The sequence below is a fragment of the Pagrus major genome, chromosome 24, assembly GCF_040436345.1.
Source record: "Pagrus major chromosome 24, Pma_NU_1.0".
Taxonomy (NCBI): Eukaryota; Metazoa; Chordata; class Actinopteri; order Spariformes; family Sparidae; genus Pagrus; species Pagrus major.
Window position 1 is genome coordinate 7,945,341 of NC_133238.1, and position 21,316 is coordinate 7,966,656.

The window sequence follows — 21,316 nt, forward strand, 5'->3', positions numbered from 1 at the left end:
CAGGTTTTCGCCCTCTATCTTTTAATTGGAGGACATAAACCGGTCGCTGCTCTAATTCAATGTAGCAACGTTTTTATTCTGATGATAATAAGTGAACATGATTTCACTTGCATGTTTTTGATTTGTCCAATTAAGAAAACGGCAGTGAGGTGTGCTTTGATAAACCAGCTGTATCCACAGTCAAATCAATACCCACCCTCACCACACAGACATCGATACTATTGTTAAATAATAAATAATTAAAGACGGAGCCGCTCTTGCAGGAAGTAAGAGTAAATTGAAGGGCTTGGTAAGTGATCAGTGATCCATGACTCGCATCTTCCACACACACACTCATACAGGCAATTATGCTGTGCTGAACCATGGTGAGCTCAGAATTACTCCAAAACTGGGTTAACAGCTGCCTGCATCCAGTCTCCAAATGCTTTCAGCTCTCCCTCACACACACAGCCTCCACCGCCACCTATCCATGCACAGACAATTGGCCTGGTTCTTCGAGTGGAAGACATGTCACACAGGGCACGGAGCACAGAGCTCCGAGTAACAAGGCCCTGTGGGACATGGAGGGGCATGGTATACCTGCCAGAGTGAGTAATACTCCTCACCAGTATGTCTGTGTGTGTGTGTGTGTAGGCAGAAGAAGAAACAAAACCTCTGCGTAGCCTGATCTGCTCTCGCTGCAGCGAGTGTCTCCACTTTCCCCCCCATGTCACATGCCTCTTGCTCAGGGAGCTCATTATGCCATGACACTGTAATGAAGTGAAAATGATTTCATTTGGGGGAAAAGTGCCGAAGCTTAGGAACTCCCCCTTTCCACAGACACACACTCTCACACACGCCATATGGCGACATGTCGGCTCAGACGAAAAACATCTGGCGTCTTTCTATGTTCACATGGGCACAGATGATTAGGATGTAGCTTCATGTTATAGCATGTTGGCAGAAGAACAAGACGGCTATGGGGAACATCATGCTTTCTTTAGTTCAGTACGAGGCGTATGAGGACGTGACGCAGCAGGATGCAGCTGCTCAGCTCAGCTCATCTAACATGGCCACTTTCACCTGTGGGAAAAGGTGAAAATTAGTTTTTCTTTCTGCTGCATTCGGGAAAAAAGGTTCACTCAGCCGGTCTGTGAGAGAAGAAAGATTCAATTCAAGTATCAATCCTGAGCTCCTGACACCGAGACACAGGCTCTCATTCCGAACCATATTCAGCAGATTGCAGCAGCCACAGTCATTTAGATCAAAAGACAATTATAATAATCAACACAGCACTCTCATTAAACTAAAGTGATTCTGCTTTCAGGTAAAGTAAGGATTACTTAACCAATGTACAGTCTGGTGCATCCTCTGTGATATACTAATTTGCACATGCAGCCACTTATGCTGCAATATTTAATCTAAGTTGCCCGTGTGTTACATTATGTGGAAGATTCAACATTCAACTCTTCCTCCAGAAAGTTACATTTTATTGCTATAGTTTCATATCTTGACAAATACAAACTCTTAACAGCATTAATGAGGGGATAATGTGCCAGACTATTTCCTGGCTATGTGACTTTATGAGGTGGAGACTCAGCAAAGTCACATTAGACCCCGTAAAACTGCAACTACTTTTTACACTTCATTTTTTGTTTTATTACACAAGTGAAATATAAAGTTTAGTGAGCTTTAGAGGTGTTGGTAGGCAGATTTTTGTTACCTTTGGACTTACTCTATATGTGAGAAGTGTTCATCATCTTTTTCATCAAAGCATTGAAACCTTTATGTACACTTGAACAGTTTGGGGCCCTGAACATTTTCAGGAATGAAAGCGTCATAAAAACGTCTAATGGCTGCTACGGTGGCCATTTTACTTTCAGCTACAATCGAGTCATGTATTTTTGCATATCTCCTGAACCTGAACACATAAAATGGTGATGTCTACCGCTGGGGTTTGATGCTCAGTGATTACAATGACAGTATATACAACATCATAAACAGTTCAGGTGAATAGTTACCGGTGAAATCAGCAATGTTCCTTGGCCTTTCATGGCTCCAGAGGAAGCTGCATATAATCTGATAAACTGCCTCCAGTGATGTCACTCAGTGGCTAAGTTGCATTATGGGTAATGAAGTTTTTGAAAAGCAGTCCACTTATCTAACATTGCACTATGGACAGTTCAAAACAAATGATCACAATCATACAGCAGAAACACACACATCGCTATTTTTCTTCCACGCATTTTACTTCCATGTCAACACCTATCACCTGCATTACCCACAGTGCAACTTAGCCACTGTGTAACATCAATGGAGGATATTTGTCAGATTACCTGCAGCTTCCTCTAGATCCACAAAAGGCTTTATACTACTTTTGTCACATACACAGCAGTCCTCCATAAGACCTGTAAACACACTTTAATATGTAAAATTGGAGGAGTTACCCTTTAATACTGACAATGTACAGAATGGTGGAAAGTAAAATGGCCGCCATCAGGTGTTTTTGTGGTTGATTCATTTCTGAAAATGCTCAAGCGTACCAAGTCCCATGCTGTCATGAAAGAGTGAATGTTTCACCTCGAATTTGGACTAGAAGAGCCACATCGAGCTAAACTAAGCTAAGCTAACCACTTACTGTTCAAACATGAGAGTAGTATCGATCGTCTAAAGCAGAAATTCTAAGTAAGTCAGCATATTTCCCAAAATGTCAAACCATTCCTTTTACTGCAAAAGGAACAGCGCACATGAACCGAGGTGTGATTCGGTTGACTTGGCGCATGGATGTGTGAGCGCTATAATCATGACACATTATGGGTCATTGTAAGTGTCAGAAATCAGCTGCATTCAGTCCCATTTTCTTTGACTGCACATTTCTTTCAAACCTCTCCAGTCATGCCTGAAATCTCGCATCTTGTAACTGTGACAGGGCTGCAGCGAGAAACATGATCGATGGTCAAGCTGAATAATAGCTACAAATCTGTAGTTAGTATACAGTAGTACCTTTCAGGGGCAAACCTGATGATGGTTTCTGGATAATTAATATAAGTCCTTCACTTGTTTGACAATTAATATGAGAGTTTTCGAATTATGCAGATTTTACTGGCAACAGCTCTGAGCTGGAGAACTCACCAGTGACATTTACAAGCTGGAGTGCTTGATTTATAAAAAACAAACATCTGTTCACGTTATAGCTGTGTCCTGAGCCGCAATACTTACACTGCTGAACATTTCAATAACATATAAGGAGGGAAATTCTGAGCTACAGACTGCTGGTTTGCTTCAGCTACACCCACCTGTAATATTAGTGTTTTCTAATTTAGCTGATGCCAACTTCTCATCATTCAAGAAGAGCAAATTGAGGCTAATTAACACTGCCTGGCAGTATTTTAAGATTATTCCCCGTGTGACTTTGGATTTTCTTTTCTCTCCAATGCCGTTGCTTTGATCACAGCAAAATAAGTAAATGGCTACACTATGGGCACAAACGTTCTGAAGCAGAGGGGGAAAAAAAAGAAAAGGATTGTTTATCTGCCTCCGAGCACGCTGGAGGAAAAAGAATCCTGTTTTCTTCGAGACAATATTAGATGTGACAGTTTAACTGAGCAAACTTGCCTTTAGTTTTCAATGGACTGAGTCACTATAGCTTCAGTTGTATTTTAGAAACACGTTGACAGTTTCGATGCTCACACTGCCGCACAGTGTATTCACAATTTGCATGATCATTCAAATTGAAGGCTGCATCTTTTATACTAAACACAAACCAATTTCCTGCTCCGGGAGTCCATCTGTGCCAGCTGTTCGTGTGCCATCAGTGCACTAAGGTCAAACAACAATCAGGACACAGGGGGTTTTAAAGTGTTTCTCAGTGCATCGACTCTACTGATTTAGTCTTAGTCTAAAATGAAGCCGGGCTGATTCAGTCTCTGAGTGGAATAAGGAGATGTATTGATTGTTGTTTCAAGGTTTTTACGGGAGAAGGCAGAGTTATGGCGTTTGGGGCCGCATCGGCTCCCCGCCAGGAGAGAGGGATCCGGGCATCGTCAGCAATCTATGCCGCTGCTCCATAAACAAAGTGAGTCGGGTGGTGTTTTTTTTTCTTCCTGCAAACAAACACAGCGCTCTCCCTCTCCACACACACACACACGACTGAAGAATCACATTACCGTAAATGTGGTTTTATTAATAATAACAGTATCTCTTTTAATGAACATTGCAGATACATAATAGAAAATAAATCAGAAACAGGAGAGACGTCGTCTCAAGAGTCGTGAAAGTGCCTGGAATAATTCTGTGCTATATATTGTCATTGTTATTCATCATCATCGTCTTCATCATCAAAGCCAAGTCGCCAGAAATGTTCAATTCATCATGAAACAAAAAAATATGTGTATCGCCCCAGAAAATGCAAACATTTGTATTCACACAGCCTCCCGAAGCAGAAGCGCTGACGCCAAACTCCTGTCGAAATCTCATCGATTCAACGTGTTAATCCTCCAGTCAGGATTTAGTATTTCTACTTTGAGAGGCCTTGTGAATAATGACCATTGGTTTCATGAATATGGCTCGATTGTCTTCATCTTAATCACGTTATTGTCTTGATTATATTTACACAATGCCATGTCATAGAGCACAACAAACTCTTCTGTTCGGAAACGGTGCTCTTGAACAAAATCCATATCTTACTTTTCACGGGGGGTTGATTGCGGAGGAAAGAAACAGGCCCGGCTCTGATAATCTGTTGGTTGATTGAAAGATCTCGCATGACGAGGGCTGTTCCAATTTAAAAACATTAAGAAAATAAAAAATAAAAACCCAGGCCTGTTTGAAATATTGTGTAAAAAGTAAAATCAAAAAGCAATAACTGAACAATGCAAGATAAAAGGGGGGAAAAAGACAATTCTTCATTTATTGTTTACAAGTTCCTCACTTTGCATATTTTATGGCACTAAATGAAACACCTACGTTATGAGATGCTGCAGGTATTTTTAGTATGAGGTTAGTTTCTTGAAAAATGAATAATATGGCACAGCTGCAAGAGGAGTAAGTACACAGGCCGCCTTCACAGGTCTCAGTGGAGATGTGAGAATAGCTCTTGTTTCATGTGATTTGATGAAATCGGACTGTTAACGATGAAATAGAGGAGAAAAAAAAGACCGGTTTGTGAATGGAAAATGGTTCACTGTAGCTCGCTTTGGTCTAACTTCTAAGTATTGTTTAGTTCATATACTTCAGGATTTTATTTGCCTTTTTTAAAATACTTTCTTGTCACTCTTAAGCAATAATTACATCTTATTTGGAAGGGTTTCATTCTAAAAGGCTATTGGTTTTGAGGAGAATACACCCTGTGGTGATTACTGGTCAGTAGATCAAAAATATAATTGATTACATCAGCTAAAATATTACTTTTATATATCAAGAACTAAACATTAATCACATTTAAAGTTGATTATAAAGTCATAAACTCTTTCAGAGTGTTCCAGATGTTTTTAGACTCATTTTGGAATGAAACTCTTCGTCATCATAGTCGCTCTATTCCTACAACCAGTCGCCGCAGCAGTGCCAGGCAGCCGGGGCCGACTCAGTGTTCAGCAAAATGTAACAAAACCGACAAATCATTTCTTTTGACAAGAGGGGAGGGCAAAGAAATAACAGAGCTGTCATTTAAGAGGAAATGAATAACAGAGATAATGGTTTAGCCCTGGACAGCGTTGTTTGGTCCTACAGAGGAAAACCAGGTACGGTAAATGCTTCAGGTGACACTGGAAGCCAAGGCTCATCCATCTGTACTGACATCATCGATAGTGTAGCTCCATCCTCGTTAAATCAACCGCGAACCGCTGCGATGATGTTAAAAAGCCCGCTGAGCTGCAATCAGTGTTTGAAATGTCAAAACTCCTTTTTTCTAATGATGAAAACACAAAAACTTTTTCTTGCAATATAAGGGTAAGACATTTAGTGAATGACCTATCGATTTTCGTGAGCTGTGCAGTTCCACATAACAAAACATTGTTTTTTTTTTTTATTATGTTTCCCCAATTCCTTCTATCAGAAACTTTATAGGTATAACTTCTCTCAGCAAATATCCCTCAGTTACAAAAATAGACTTTTCTTTTTTCATAAAATAATACACATAATTAATTTTCGGTGATATATTCATCTGTTAAGGTAAAGAGCAAGGCTGTTTTTTTCAAAGTAAATGTTATCGTGAGAGAAACAGAGATGTGAAGCCTAGCACCATATTCTTCATATCCGACTTTTCTCATGATCGATTTGGAAAACCCTTCGTTCTTCCGCTCTCTGGACTCCATATTTTGCATATTCTGGTTGAGTCCAGATTCTCAACCCTTACAAGGAACTCCAAACCAAATCGTTCACAACTCCCCAAGACTGAGATTTTCACCCCCACCCGCCCACCCCCTGAAAAACCCCAAAAGCTTTATAAACTACACCAGCCAACAAATTAAGATAAAGGTAACAACGGTTTATCCAAAACATCTCACAGGCCATTGCTTCACTTTTGTACAAACTGAAACAAAAGAAAACAAAGAGAGTCCCAAACTGATGTTAAAACATAAACAAGTCCCAAACACTGATGCTACAAAGAATTAGAAAAACGTATGTACAGGACCCTGTATTCCTTGACTCTCTGGGTAAATGATCATAGGTGTTGGCTTGTGTTACGTGAGTGTTTATACAGGCATACAAAAGTTCTCCTTGCTTCTTTTTTTGTCGTTCAGTTTCAATAAAAGCTCTTATTGGACCAAAAAAAAAAAAAACCCCAAAACACTAAAGAAAATCTGCCACCACCTCCATCACCAATGTGTCCAGTGTGTCTGAGGCCCCATCCTCCCTCCCTCCCTGCCTCCCTCCTGCCCTCCCCTCCCTCCCTCCCTCCCTCCCTCCCTCCCCTCCCTCTCCCCCTGGTGTTTTCCTGGTGCAAATTCAACAGCAGCAAGTAGCTTTAGTGCCATTCGGGTCCATCTGGCTCCGGTGCATTCAGGGTCCAAGTGCCAGTGGTGAGTCCTCCCTGTGATGGACATCGTGTAGCTCCACAGTCTATCCCGCCCGGCACCGTCTCTGTCACCAGATGACGCTGGATATACTGGTCTCTCTGGGCAGCAGCGGCAGCATGGCGTTGTTGCCGTGGGCCTCCTCCAGGCTCTGCTGACGCGGCGACTTGGACTGCGGCCGCTGTCCGTTGATGAGCGTCATGGGGATGTTGCAGTAGGTGTGCTGGTTGCCTAGCGTGGAGAGTGGCGGGAGCGTGCCGCCGGGCGGCAGGTCGTAGTCGTAGCTACGGTAATAGTGTTTCTGCCTCATCTGGGTGTGGCAAGAGTTGTGGAAGGTCGAGCGCAAGTCCGGGTGTGCCGTCGCCATGGCGGTGGAGGTGGCCGCCGCCATGGAGATGGCCGAGACGGTCTGGAGCTCGCTGAAGGGGCCCTGCTCGCTGACGTCCAGCACCTGCTCGTGGGAGATGCTCAGGGGCTCCATGCGCTTGAAGGGCATCTCGTAGAGGAGCTGCTTCCAGAACTTGGAGTTGAGCTTGTTGCTGGAGGGCCCGCGCCACTTGATGACCGTCAGCATCTTGATGGTGTGTTTGAGGGCCTCCACCTCCTGGTAGTTCATGATGCCGCGCAGCTCGGCGCACTCGATCAGGATGACCTTGATCTCGCCGGTCACCAGCATGTTGCGCAGCCTCGTCTCCAGCTCAAAAATGCTCCACCCCCTCCGCACGACATAGCTGGGCGTCATGACGATGATGAGGCGCTTGCTCTGGTCCACACAGCGCGCTACGTCCTCGATGTAGGCTGAGTACACAGACAAAGATAGAGAGATAGATACATAACTTTGCATAAATAGCAGTAACAAATGGAAGGCATGTGCTCTGTCTGAACTTATTTCTACTTGCCTATACTGTATTTACTCTCTACATCACTTTAATTGTACAGGAGAGTACACAGAGCCAACGGTTGATGGAAATATGATGAAACGTATCATAGCAGCTGTTTGAAGAACTCTCTTGGCCTCAGAGCGACTGCTTACCAAACTACTCTCTTTTATCAAACTTTCAAACAACCAAATCCAATTAATTTCAGAGGGAAACACTCTGATTTTTAAAGAAAGATTGAAGATCGAAGTCATTTAAATTAAACATCGATGAGTTCTAACATCTACGGCAACACTCATTTTTTCCACAGTCTGGCATGAGGATATTGATGCATAAAGTGAGGATTAAACAGGTATATTATATATTCTAACTTAATAACTCGTTATAGGATACAGTACGACAGGATTATAGACAAAAACAAGGGGACTTGGTTTTACTATAAGATGACAATAAACACAAAACACTCAAAGCCAAACAAGATACCTGCGTGAACCTAAATCTGCATCTTAACACCTGAAGATAAGTGAGAGTTCACAGTGAATACGGTGTTGTGTTCACATCCTTAATGAGTAGCTCAGCTGCTTGCGTAATAATGCAAGTGATTAAGTGTTTCCACAGCCTGTCCTGGGTGTCAGTGTGGGTGCCTGTAATGACTGCTTTTAGCCTTTCTCAGCGGAGACAAAGACAGAGTGGCTCCTCAACAGCAGCTAGACGGGATTAACTGGGCTTCACTTCACAATCAAAGCTTATGACCCTCATGTCCGTGTGTGTATGTGTGAGGAAAAATTGCGTTTCTATTTTCCTTCCTCCCTCTCTCTTTAAGTTGAGTGTGCGAGTGAATAATTTCGTGCAGGTCTTTCTTAAGCAAACAAATGCCACATCCCCTCTCCGTCCTCCTCTCCATGGGAATGAACTCAGTCTTTCATGTCACGCTCTGCCTGAGGCTTCGCGATGAGAGGGACCTGATTAGAGTAAACTTGGATTTGAAGTCGCCCTTTGCTTCAACATGACAACTCAATCTCTGCTGTTTGGTAATTGGTCCTCATGCTGTAATTCATCACAATGTGTCCCTGGAGCTACAACTCTCCTGCAGGGCGCGAGCCTGTTCGGTTTAGGTCAAACCAATCAGGCAAAAAAACAAGTTTTTCTTTTATCTCATCATGAATATAACAAACTGGAATGGATAAATGGATACTATATAATTAGCTAATGAGTCGTAGTTCCATTTTATGTTTTGAATTGATTGAACTGAAAGTAAATCTGCCTTCTTGGGGTGCGCTCTGGTAACACTTTATAGCTTTATAGATTAAATTCCTCCTTTCAGAGACCTCACAAGCTTTACAATCAAAGTGTTGCATGTGTAATAATTGATTCCTGCCAACATAAAAACAAAATCAACACTAAATTATATGGAGGCAGAATAACCACATGGATGGCAGCCTGTTGTGATGATGGACTGCCAGACATATCAACTTCCTACTAAATAAACTGTAATAGCAGTCTAAATTCCAGGTAGTGCAGTTGTAATGCAACCAAAACCAAAGTGCATGGAAGTCTTGTCAGCAAAGCAAAATTAACTACATATATTATACAGTGTTACTTTGGTATTCAGCACTATTCATAACAAGTTATTAGAAATTTAAAGTTGCATTTGGAGTTAATTCTTTGAGCTAAGCAGCTAGAATGACATTTATGGGAGTCGTGAAAACTTTTGTGGCCGTCTTTCCTCCATATTTAATCTCTGGTTTTCAACAGTAACCAACTGACTTACAACGAGGTCGTAATTTACCAGCTGAGGAAATCCTGACTTCAGACTTCCATGCAGCAGAAATCTGCTCACAGTGCAGCACATTTAGCCAATTTTGGCACTGTATGATTCTGCAAACCACACATGCCGTGAACGTTTACCTTTCACACATATCATATCACAAGACATTACATAAATAGATATAGCTCATCATGACATTCACATTGTTCCCCTTTCTGTCACAACTCAGAACTCAACTAATTTTTATAGGTTGTTTTTAGGCCTCATTCAGATCAAATCAGGTGGTATGTTAGGCTATTAAAAAAACTACATTGCAGTTGCATGACTTCAACGTCACCACCACTAAGCTTCCTACTAGACTACACTATACAGTACACACTGAACAGTATGAATGATCTATGAATTGATCATTGTAAGAGTTGGAAAGTTTGGACTAGTGAGTAGATGAGTTTGGTTTGGTGTGATGACCTCTGGAGTCTCATTTAGCCACTTGTTAGTGACCGCCTTTTATAAGACACATGAAAGCTTCAAAATTCACAAGTTAGCTTTGTACTTTATGTCGGAGGATAAAACATGAAAATCTTTTAAGCTTCTAATAACCACAGACCTTATATTAGTCGCCTAACCGAATACCCTTGGAAGAAAACTGATGGACTTCGATATGAGGGAACCGGAGGTTCAAAAATGCTAACTTGTTTCTGGGTTTTAGATTTCATTCTTGTAGAACTTGATTGCATTGCTTGGTGCCTCAAACAACATCATGCTGAAAGGAGACGGCAGCAGCAGGAGAGGAGGAATACTCTGTAAACTTATTGCGGAGGGAGAAACCCTGTCTTGGGAGTTGTTAATCACTGCAACGCCTGATTTGGTCTGAATGAGGCCTCATACCTGAATTTCACACAAAGTAAAGATTCCAGGTAGAAAGCAGTCAAAATATTTCATGTCCAGTTAGGTGGACCATGTGTAGCTTTAAAGTTTAAACACCACAAAACCTTTTTAATTTATTTCTGGGACTGAAAATCTGTTTGAATAGTTCTGATGCAGTAAACCTCACGCATCTAATCTTCTAAACACATCGAAAAACACAAAAACTCTTTAACTAATCTTTAATTCATGTAAATGTGAGTAAAAATGAAAGAAATTATGGTAAACCATTTAATTTTATAAAGGCTTTATAAGTTGTAAATAATGGCTTTAGGAATAGTGAATTAATAGTTTATTAATGCAGTAATAGGATAGATAAGACAACCTGGCAATCCCAGGACATTGCCTTATTAACCATTAATAAAACCATTAGTAACAACTTATAAAGCCATACAAGCTATGACCTATTCATAATATATAGAATATAAAGTGTTACCAAAAAACTCTACATTACTGTTTTGTTATGAAATTCAGTGTGTGTTGACACGAGCGTTAAAAATCTGTGGAAAAAGTACCTCTAAGTAGTCTTGTGTCATCCTGGAAATGATCATTGGTGAAACCTAAACATAGATATTTACATTCAAAGTAAGATCAGAAGATTTGCAGAGAAGCATTTTAAAAAGAAACAGTTAACTGTCAATGTGGGGACATGGCTCTGGCATAAACTGTGTTTGTACAACTGATGTTCCACTGGCGATTGTGTGGCGGTAATCGCGCTGACCAGTTTATTCCAGTTTAATATGGGACATGTAGCATAAAAAAGACAAGGAAAAGCCTTTTATTTTTGTGGCAGGAGTTCAGCCAGGTTATACATTTGCTGCTGTATATAAAAAAATACTTAACATACACTAGAGATCTATCAGAGTGGTGAGTAGTTAAAATTAATCCAGCATACTGTGGAATAACACTTATCAGCAGCTCAGGAGAAGGATTGTTGACACATGCTGAAGCCCCAAATGGCCAAACTGTGTTTATCTACAGCTGTGGATTATGCTTTATTATATCGACTGTTGAGATGCTAATATGTTCCCAATGGGAACTAAATGTTTATACATAGTCACAATAAGCCACCGAGCTGGAATAGCGACAGACACTCTTTAGATTCCTCTCAATCCTTGCATTTTTATGCCATTTTTCCCATATTACAACAGTCCCCCCGCATCGAGCACATAATCACAGCAAGGGATTCAGTTTATAACCTTGGCACAATGCCACTGAAGAGGAACATAATTAGTAATGGCGGTATGTGCTGGAAGACAGGCAGATGCAAGTATTCAAATGGAGGCTAACAACATAATGATATTATCAAACTCATCCGTGTGATGGGTTAATCAAAGATAAGCACGGGGCTTGTGAGACGCTCCATTAGAAGTATATACTGTGGCAAAACATGCATTAATGTCCATGCATAAAGAGCTGTTTGGTTGTGCAGCTGACATCACTATACAGCAGCATGCAGTATGGAGCTGGATCAGGAACATAGACTGTAATAATAGGGTCGGCTCTTTCTACCAATTATGCTGCATGTGTAATAAAGGCTATTACGCCTCCCACCGGCTATACATAGTGCAGATAATGCACTTTAAATACTTGAGCACATAAAGCACCAACTAATAAGTGCAGACCTTTTCTAGTACTAAAATCATAATGTATAGGTTTTCATAATTCCCCATTCATGTCTGCAGAGACTGAACTCAACAGTTGGTACATTACATTTTGTGATTTCAAGAGCCTGTGGTGGGAGAAGTATTTAAAACGTGGTTAGCCATTATCTGCAAAATCTACTGAAATGCAATGACATTTAAATGTTGCATCCAGTGGAAGTGGAGCACATTTAATATACTTTACATACTTCTGGTTCGTGTAATTCAGAACAAATGCCATATTTTACAAGGTGACCAAATGCTTCATGTGAAAAATCTCAACCTGCAAACTAACTTGTCACCATCGCTGTCAAACAGTTGTTGTTCAAGTACAGCATTCCCACTACAGTACTTGAGTAAATGTATATAGTTATTTTTCAACAACTCATAAGAAAATTCCAATTAAGTCATGTGTGATTTATCTACTCATCTTCCAGAAAGTGCAGACTGTAATTATACCACTTTTTCATTACTATTATCTGTTAAGAGATTAATTAAGCTTCTGTTATATTGTCTTCTCCTCAGAACTATCTGACTCTTTTTGTCAGGTGATTATATTAAATTAGTTGGCGATATTTCATTTTTTTAGTATCGGATTCATTAAACATTGTTCCATCTAATCAGTTGATCTGTAACCCAGTTTCTTAATATACGGCCTCCCTGCAAAGCATGTGCACAATCTGAACTTCAGGGGTTCCTCAGAGGTGCTGCCAAGAACACTGGGATGATACAAAGACCCAAAATATTCTTATTATGACATAAAAGTTCCTTGAATAACCACATGGATGGCAGGTTTCATAGAAGTGGAATCATTGTTTGGAGGTAGTTTAAGCAGTGGTTCCCAACCTTTTCTTATCAGATGAAACCCTACAGCCCTCATTAAAATCGCTCGTTATGTTACACATCTTTTCATTTGAATTGGATGTTGTTCAACTCTATTAATTACATAAAAGAGGATATTGTTACCATATTATTTCATACAGTTAAAATGCCATTGTTGGGGTATATTTTTGTTCTAACTGCCATTTGTACAACTGCAGCTTTTAGTAGTATTTTGTAACCTTTAGCGTACCGTTTCAACTGTCTGTTGTTTCTTTTAGCCAGCAATTTCAACTCTTTATTTTGTTACTTTTAACTTTTAAACTGTTTTTTGGTGTTACTTTTAGTTAATGGCTTCAACTGTTTACCCAATACTTTTAACTCTCTGTTACAATCATTAATATACTCTCTTTTTTTGCTATTTTAACTGCTTACTTTTAGCAAACAAGGTTATTTCAACTGCTCATCCATTACTTTTAGTTAACTTTTTGTTCCATTATTATGCTATTAATTATATATTACTTTTTTCTATGCTAACTGTTTCAAACTCTCTGCTGCCTTGCTAACTAGTTTTTAATGTACTCTCACTCACAACACATGGTGTTCAGGTGTTACAGCTGACTCACATATTGAGTCAGCTGTAACACATTTTTTTTATAATTTGTAATTTCATTTTTTTTTTAATTAGTTAAGCTACTGCACAATCTTTCCACATACCCCCTGGCAACTATAAAACCACCACAGGGATTAAAATATCCACACACTGCTATCCTGGTGCCCGGCTTTACCTGAGGAAGACAATTAAAACGATGCAGAATTAAAGCAGAACTGGGAACAAGACAGCAGTGTGCAGGTACATTTTTTGCCTTGATTGTGCAGCCTATTGTTATCAAGCAAAAAATTATAGTTGTGTGTGTGCTTCCTAACTGCAAAAGTACCCCCTGGCATACAATACCTATGGTTTGGAATCACTGCTTTTAGGAAAAAAGTAACTGTTTGTTCAGAATTGTCTTCGGATTTTTCTTATGGTAATGTGATAACTGTGTCGCCATGTGCCATAATTGCAACTTCTCCCCCTTAATAATATGCTGCTAACAAGCAGGTAAAAATCAGTGGAGACTGCTATCAGCAGCTCCATTTAAAAACCTACCCTCTAATTTTGTTTAGTTTCTTTTTTTCCCACAAAAATGTCAACTGAAGAACCCCTAATTGCCACCTTTTATCAAACTGATCCACTTCTGTTCAGCCAGCAGTTAGAGAAAAAGCTTGCTTCATAATGATCAGATTAAAACAATGATGGTCTTACAGGTCTAGTCACGCCACAACACAAATGCAAAAACAGAAAACCACAAAACAAGGCATGTCACCACTGCACTGACAACACGAGCAACACCAAGCGACACAACATTCGACACAACGTGACATCGCCGTGAGAGAGAGAGCTTACTTCCTGTGGGGATCAAGTCCCTGTCTGGAATGAAGAGTTTATACCCATAATGCTTCTCGAGCACGTCGGGGAGGATCTCCAAGGCAAAACGCTCCTCCTCTCGGGTCTCCTGGCTCCACTGGTCCGGGTCCACTTTGGTGTAGGACAGGTAAGCGTCGTAGTCTTTGTTATCTGCAGGTAGAGATAGAGGGAGATAGACACGGAGATGTGTAAAATATTATAGCTCCTGTTATTCACTAGGCACATCAGCGAGGTCTGTTCGCAGAGAACTTAACTGTCCTCAGATCCTTCAAACTCCTTAGTTTTATAACCCCTGCTATCAAGCAGGGGCAGAGGGAGAAAATAAAGCCTTGATCTCAGCAAACTGAATAAAAGGAAGTCCGTTCTCTTTAATACTTGCATCACTTCTTGTGTGGCATTAAAAAGCTCCCCAAACCACTTTGCTTCAATTAAATGCGTATATGTTTTATGATTTGAACATAACCTTTCCTGCTTTGCTCAGCAAGGTTATGTGCTGCTACACCCCAGATGCTCACAATCTATTTTCATACAGGTGCACAGAGAGCTATTCACTCACTGGGAGACTTCATTGAGACAGGACGCTTCCATTACACTGACCTCTGGGCACCTCTGCCCATCTGAGTGCTTTTCATTACAGCTCCATCCCTGCTGACGAATAATGTTACCTTGATAGCTACTTTGCCCACTGCAGGCAAAACAAATTAGACTCCAGCCTGAGCTAAATGCCCAACACTGCCTGCTAGGCCGAATGCATGGCATGGCTCCATCACCCACATGAAAGCTCTGATTGATGACGAATTTGAAAGGGCTGAGTGCAGAGACGGAAAGCGAGAAGTGAGGGAAGACTTTAATGTTTCTTCTCAAGCTGGAGCACTTCTGTACAATGAGTCAGGAGGGTGGAAGACATGGAAGTGAGGTATTCTAGAGCCCCTGACTACTACAAGAAGGAGATAAGAGCTCCTGGCTCGTGAAGTAACAGCTCAACTCTAATGTTGTGCTTCAAGCTGCGAACCACTTCATCAATTAGAAGAATGTGGTCCTTGAACCGGACTTTCTTTGGACGTTGCAGCCTCATTTTACTGGAGACATGCTCAGTCATTTTACTTCAGGGTCAACTTCATATTTTTCCACTTTTTCCCAGTTTGGTGTGAAAGAAGTTCACTGAGATTTCTTCCTCATTCCAAGCACAATGGATGATTGTGTTTTCCTGGTTAGATAGGATAATCCACAACAAACGATTTTCACTGGAATGACTTTCTGCCACAGAAATAGTCCCTATGGAAAGTATTATGATTTAAATTTTCAGTGTTTTCAGAAGGTAAATTCTATTCACCTACTTTGTCTGTGACAGCTCTCAGTCATCCAGGTTATGGTATGTACAGTATGTATACATATAGGTATGTATCTAGTGCCAAACAAAGACAACTGTGGTCTTTAGCATTTAGATAGAGACTGATGACCAGCCAATCAGTGTCAGATATGTCCCATTCTGTTCTGGTCAAATTTATACGCATACCGCCTACCAGCACATATGGGACTGCCAGCCCAAACTGAAAGGAAGTAACAAAATAGTTTATACTGTTTACCTTAATTGTGTGCTCTTGTTTAATACCAGCTCAGTGTGAGAGTCTTTACTGCATTTTTCTGTAATTTACAGTCTGGCTTTTCTCCTCTCCTCTGCTGCCTGTTCAGGTTTCGCAGTCCACATGGACACAGAGTGGAGCAGAGATAGGAAGTTACTCCAGCTGATTAAAAGCTGTATTGTGATATAGATTTGTTGCACTGGTTTTTGTTTTGGGAAATGTCACTATGCTTTGGGAAAGTCAACACAGCGGGCTAGACTTAGGAATATAAAATGACACCATGGAGGCTCTGTGGTCTGAACCAGAGCAGCAAACTTTTTATTTGCTCACGTCAATTGCAGTCCAGTTTATACCAGTATGCACTGCGTAAATGCAAGTAATGGAGCGCTTTATTTTGAAATTTGTTTTAGTGAAAGAAGGTCCTGTAACCTGGTGCAGTTTTGGAGCAAATTCAAGGGATACTTAACAGTCATTGTTTTATTATCAATATGCAATTAAATTTTTCATTACAGAAAGGTTATAAAGATGTCTGCCAACAAAATTGCAATCAGTGCACCTCTACACTTTTCTTTCACTACCGTAGTCTGAGGGTGGAGGCTAACGTAAACATAGCCTTTGCCTTTGAGGTAAACTCATTAGAGGCACGAGTGGCGTTTGGACCTATGAGTTCCTGCCTTCATTATGAATCTGTACCCTTTGCTTTGTTGGGGCCACCTGCAGTGCAGAAGCTGTGAGGTGACCTGTCGAGACTACACAGAGTAGGACCTGAGGATGAGAGAGTCAGGTCAAAAAAAAGTAGAGCAGATGGGGTTCAAGAGGAGGGATTTTAAGATCAATTCTCAGTACTGTATCCCATTTTTTGAAGCTTTTAATATCCTCTCCATTTTACACTCCTGTCTCTCTCGGGGCTATGAGACTGTCAACAAGATTCACTCACTCCCCGTTGGGTAATCTTGATATTTGGCAAGTGCTCACTGCTCTGTACATGACACCACGTAATTAATCTAACTCGTTTTTATAAAGTGCAATTCATTTTACAGCATCAGGGACATGTAAAAATAATTGAAATGTAACCTCATAATCACTTAGTATAACTAACTCTGAGGCTTATATTCTGCTTCACGGTGACATAAATCTCAGGCTCTGTTTTTCTCCGGTAGCATTTAAATGAAAGCTGTGTAGGCAGATCAAGCATTATTTCAGTGGAGCTGAGTCACTTGTCTGTAGTGAGGAAAGAGAGAGAGAGCGATAAGGGAGCGGGAGAGGCAGAGGGTGAATCTCGAAGGCGGAATGACCCTCGTCTTGCATCTTGAGGAGTCACTCCTTGCAGGTGACGGGTGAGGTGTATCTGAGGGCGCAAAGCACCTCCAAAACTGCATCCAGCACTCCTCCGTCCCACACGCTGACTGTGAAGGTTCTCCTGGCACTCACTGCACTTGGAGGGAGGGAGGGAGGGAGGGAGGGAGGGGTGGTGGGGAAATATATGCATGTGCATAGGGAGCCCACAGTTAGATTGTGAACTCTTGAACTCGCGGTGGAGAGCGCCAAGAGAGTTGGAGGCGTAATCTCTGGGATATCTCTGGGCTCCATTACAGTTAATGGAGAGTAGATTGGAGGTAACACACATACTTAACTCGGAAGCTACATAAGCACATGAGGTGGACTGCTAATGAGTGGCTGAGCACTTCTTTTTACCATTTTGTTTTCCATAATTTAATTTAGCCAGAAGAATATGGCATTGCATCAGACAGTGGAAAGTAGACTCCCTTAGAGATACAGTATGATTTACTGCACTCTGTGTTTATTATATTTAAATACTTTTTTTTTTGCATTTACACTCACTTGTTAGTTTGTTTGGTACACACGCTCAAACAAATGCAGTCTAGTCTGCTGTCATTAAAACACTAAATATTAGTGTATATCTCTGAGTATATCACAATGTAACAGCCAAAAAAATTTACCTTAAACACCTCTCTGAAACAGTTATAACAAAAACTGAACATGAAGGTAGTGCTCATTTTTATACTGCAGTAGTTTCAGCTAGGTGAAACTAATACACTGCCAACTGAGCATATACAGGGCTGCTACTGATGATAGTTGACATGATTAATCAATTCTTTAGTAAATAGGACACTATAAGATGTACAGAAAGTTGTAAAGCAGTGAATCCTGACATTGTTTGGCATTTATGCTTGATAAATGACTTAAACAACTTGCACATCAGCAAATTGACTCAATTCAGCACTAGGCATTTTTATATTCTGAAAATAAAGTGTCTATATATTTAAATGTGATAATCAATGTTTCACCCGCACGGAAGCTATTTAGTGTAAACTTTTAATTTGTTGTCTTTCTTCTGTTGAATATGAAAACATCACTTTGGAACAACAAGACAACACTCGACCTTTCGATTATAAAAGAGCAACTACATGTCTACCACTGTATCTTAAATATGCAAATTTAACAGGATACATTACAGTTATTAATGCTCAGTATCACCAAACTAGAGTGAGCACAGACGGAGCCTCATAACTCCACGCCGCGCTGACATTCGTATTTATGGCAGAGTGTTGATGAGTTCCCACCTCCTTGACAAGCTTGCTCGGCTGTTGTCATCATGAAGCCTATTATTGATTCCAGTGACACCCACACAATGTGACAACTGAGTGGTCTTTAACTAAATTGCGCTGCTGACAAATAGCTGACAGTCCCTCCTATTGTTACTTAAAGCTTACAATTTTACATCTGGCAGAAGAGGGAGGCAGGCGTTCAATTAGCTCTTCGAGTGGCCACAATGAAGCACGAGCACTTTCTTGGCAGTGTGTACAGATTTATGTTGCGGAAAAAGAAAAATCCCTGTTGCATCCGAGACTCTGGCTTGAGGGGCTTTATTAATGAAAAATGTGTGTGTGCAACTATATCTTACATGCAGCTACTTCTCCCTGTAAGTGCAGCGGTTACCATAGAGATGGGATCTCGATTAACCTCCTCCTGCCAATGCTTAGCGACTGTTTTGTCTCCGCTCAACTGGCAACCATCTACAGTTTGGTTCCTGTTATCCTTCACCATTCACCTGCAGTACACTATCATTGGTAGTCAGAGATGACTTCCAGGTGCGAACGTGTGCACGTGTGCCCGTCAGAGGTGGCAGTGAAGTGATCTAATCGACCGCGGCGTAAAGTATCAGGGGTCTCCTGAGAGCTCCAGAGGCAGCGTGCTGTGTCTTATTGAACCTGATCCCCTTATACTGGAGAACAAATTGAAAATCTGTTTCTCTCTCTTCAAGCACTCACTCGGGTGGCACAATTAAAGGAGACAATTGCTGTTTGGCATTAAGTTCAAGGCCCGACATTTTTTTCTTCCCTTTTTCAACACAACTGCCTCTGGGCCATCCATTACGGCAAAGCTCTGCTTTCCGGGGCCGGAAGCCCAACACAGCCAGAGGTAATGACTTTCATTGAAACGTCTGATGTAGCAGCCATCACAGTTAAGCAGAGCTGAGAGTGTATGAGGAGAGGAGCAGGGTACAGAATACTTTTTACCTTTTAACGTTCATAACTCTCCCGCTGTCTTTCTTTCCTCTTCGTACAGTCCCTCAGCCGCTCTGAACTAATCTCATTTCCCCTGAATTCACTGCTGCACTGCTACTTGAGAGACTCATTACAGGGGAATCAAATTAAAACTTGCTCCTTGTCTCAGTTTGATGCATTCTCAAACCAAGACTCATCCACCAGGCCCAATCAGAGTTTTTTCCCTCTCTTTTACTATTGCTGATGGGGCCTCAGAGTCAATGTTTCTGTCTGGCACAGGGACTGTGTTTGAATTTGCTTTATAGACAGTGTTCAGCAGAATAAAGTATCCTCTCACTCTTGCACTTGCTCATGTGCAGTTTGCATGCAGGTGCGTGGTAAACCATCAGCAGCAGACATTTGCAGGTTAGCTGCGTTCTCCAAGTTTGCCTCACCTTGTCACAATCTACTGTTAACTGTTTACAATCGTCACAATAAAGAATAAAATAATCATTGGCGCGAATGCTTTTCAGAGTTGTAAAATTGTGTCTGGAAGTATTATAAACTTCTGCACAGCTGGTAGCCTTTCGAATTCATGGATGTATAATTCACTTCCTTCTTCCTCATCCTTTCACGATAGCAGGATGCTCACAATAAATAAAAACTGGCAGCTTGTTTGGGTGCAAAAAGCAGAGCCAAAGCATCGGTAAACAGGAGAGTCTGTTTCACTGTGTACAATGGCCTTTTCCTTATTCACTCCCCGACACTGCCATTGCTGCTTTATTCAGAGGCACTGACACCACAGTGAAGATTTTCTGCTGTCACACTCCATTGTAGCTGCTCTGGAAATATACAGGCTGGACGGAATAATATATACACCTCAGATAAAGCACTACAACTCTCCGTTACCTGATTTAGGATCATACGCGTTGCTACTAAGGGGCTTCATATTAGGTTGAATGCCCGCTAGCAGAAGTCTGGTAATCAGCACTTTGAAATTAGACATGAACAACATGAAACAGCACAAATCACAGCAGGTGCATCGGTCCAAAAGATATAGTAATGTATAACATTAACATATACTGAGCAGCAGATGGCATATTTGCAACTTGACAAATATCTAACAATTTTCACATTCACATTATTTTGTGTTTTCGCTGGTTATCCCACAACCAAATGTACCCGGAAACACAAAGCACATCACCAGGAGCTGCTTTATTCACAGTGTTTAAGTGATCAAGGCCGCATTTTCTTTTAAAGCTAAACTCGGCAACTTTGCCTGTTGGGGGCTTGGAGACGCAGCGTGAGGGAACTGTTTGAAAACCTGAACTTCATTACCCAAAAGTTGCGCGTTGTGATGTCGGGAAACAGCACCCAGCGTGAGCATTTTTACAAGGCTGGCTTGTGATTAGTTTGTACAAGGATGCAAATTTGACAAGAAAAGAAGCCACATCAAAGACTGGTGATTTGTTTGCTGCTGTTAAGGAGACCGTTTTCACAATATTCTGCATACAATTTCTTGATTTAACTCTTCCAGCGGGGTTGAGAAGATTCCCTGAAATTGACAACAGAATTTCTGAGTTGGGAACGATGGGAGGCTCTTTTCTGTGTCGTTTCGACTGATAAAACAGGTGCGTATTTACATAAAAATAGTGCCACATGCAGCTTTAAGATATGAAAAATAGCCCAGGTGTTCTCTGAGTAAAAATAAATATGCACGCAGAGCAGCGCT

General features: G+C 41.1%; 1 protein-coding gene across 2 annotated transcripts in view; it reads right to left on the bottom strand.

Moving 5' to 3' along the window:
• Positions 1 to 7,062: 7,062 nt before the first annotated feature.
• Positions 7,063 to 21,316, bottom strand: part of LOC140992162 (interleukin-1 receptor accessory protein-like 1) — a 229,507-nt gene continuing 215,253 nt past the window's right edge. The window contains exons 9-11 of one of the 2 annotated variants that reach the window (XM_073462432.1): positions 14,472 to 14,642; positions 11,078 to 11,122; positions 7,063 to 7,790 (exon numbers count right to left, since the gene is read on the bottom strand). In XM_073462432.1, the coding sequence (XP_073318533.1) occupies positions 7,063 to 7,790; positions 11,078 to 11,122; positions 14,472 to 14,642 (944 nt within the window). The remainder of the gene's footprint in view (positions 7,791 to 11,077; positions 11,123 to 14,471; positions 14,643 to 21,316) is intronic. The other variant, XM_073462433.1, reaches the window with a different exon arrangement.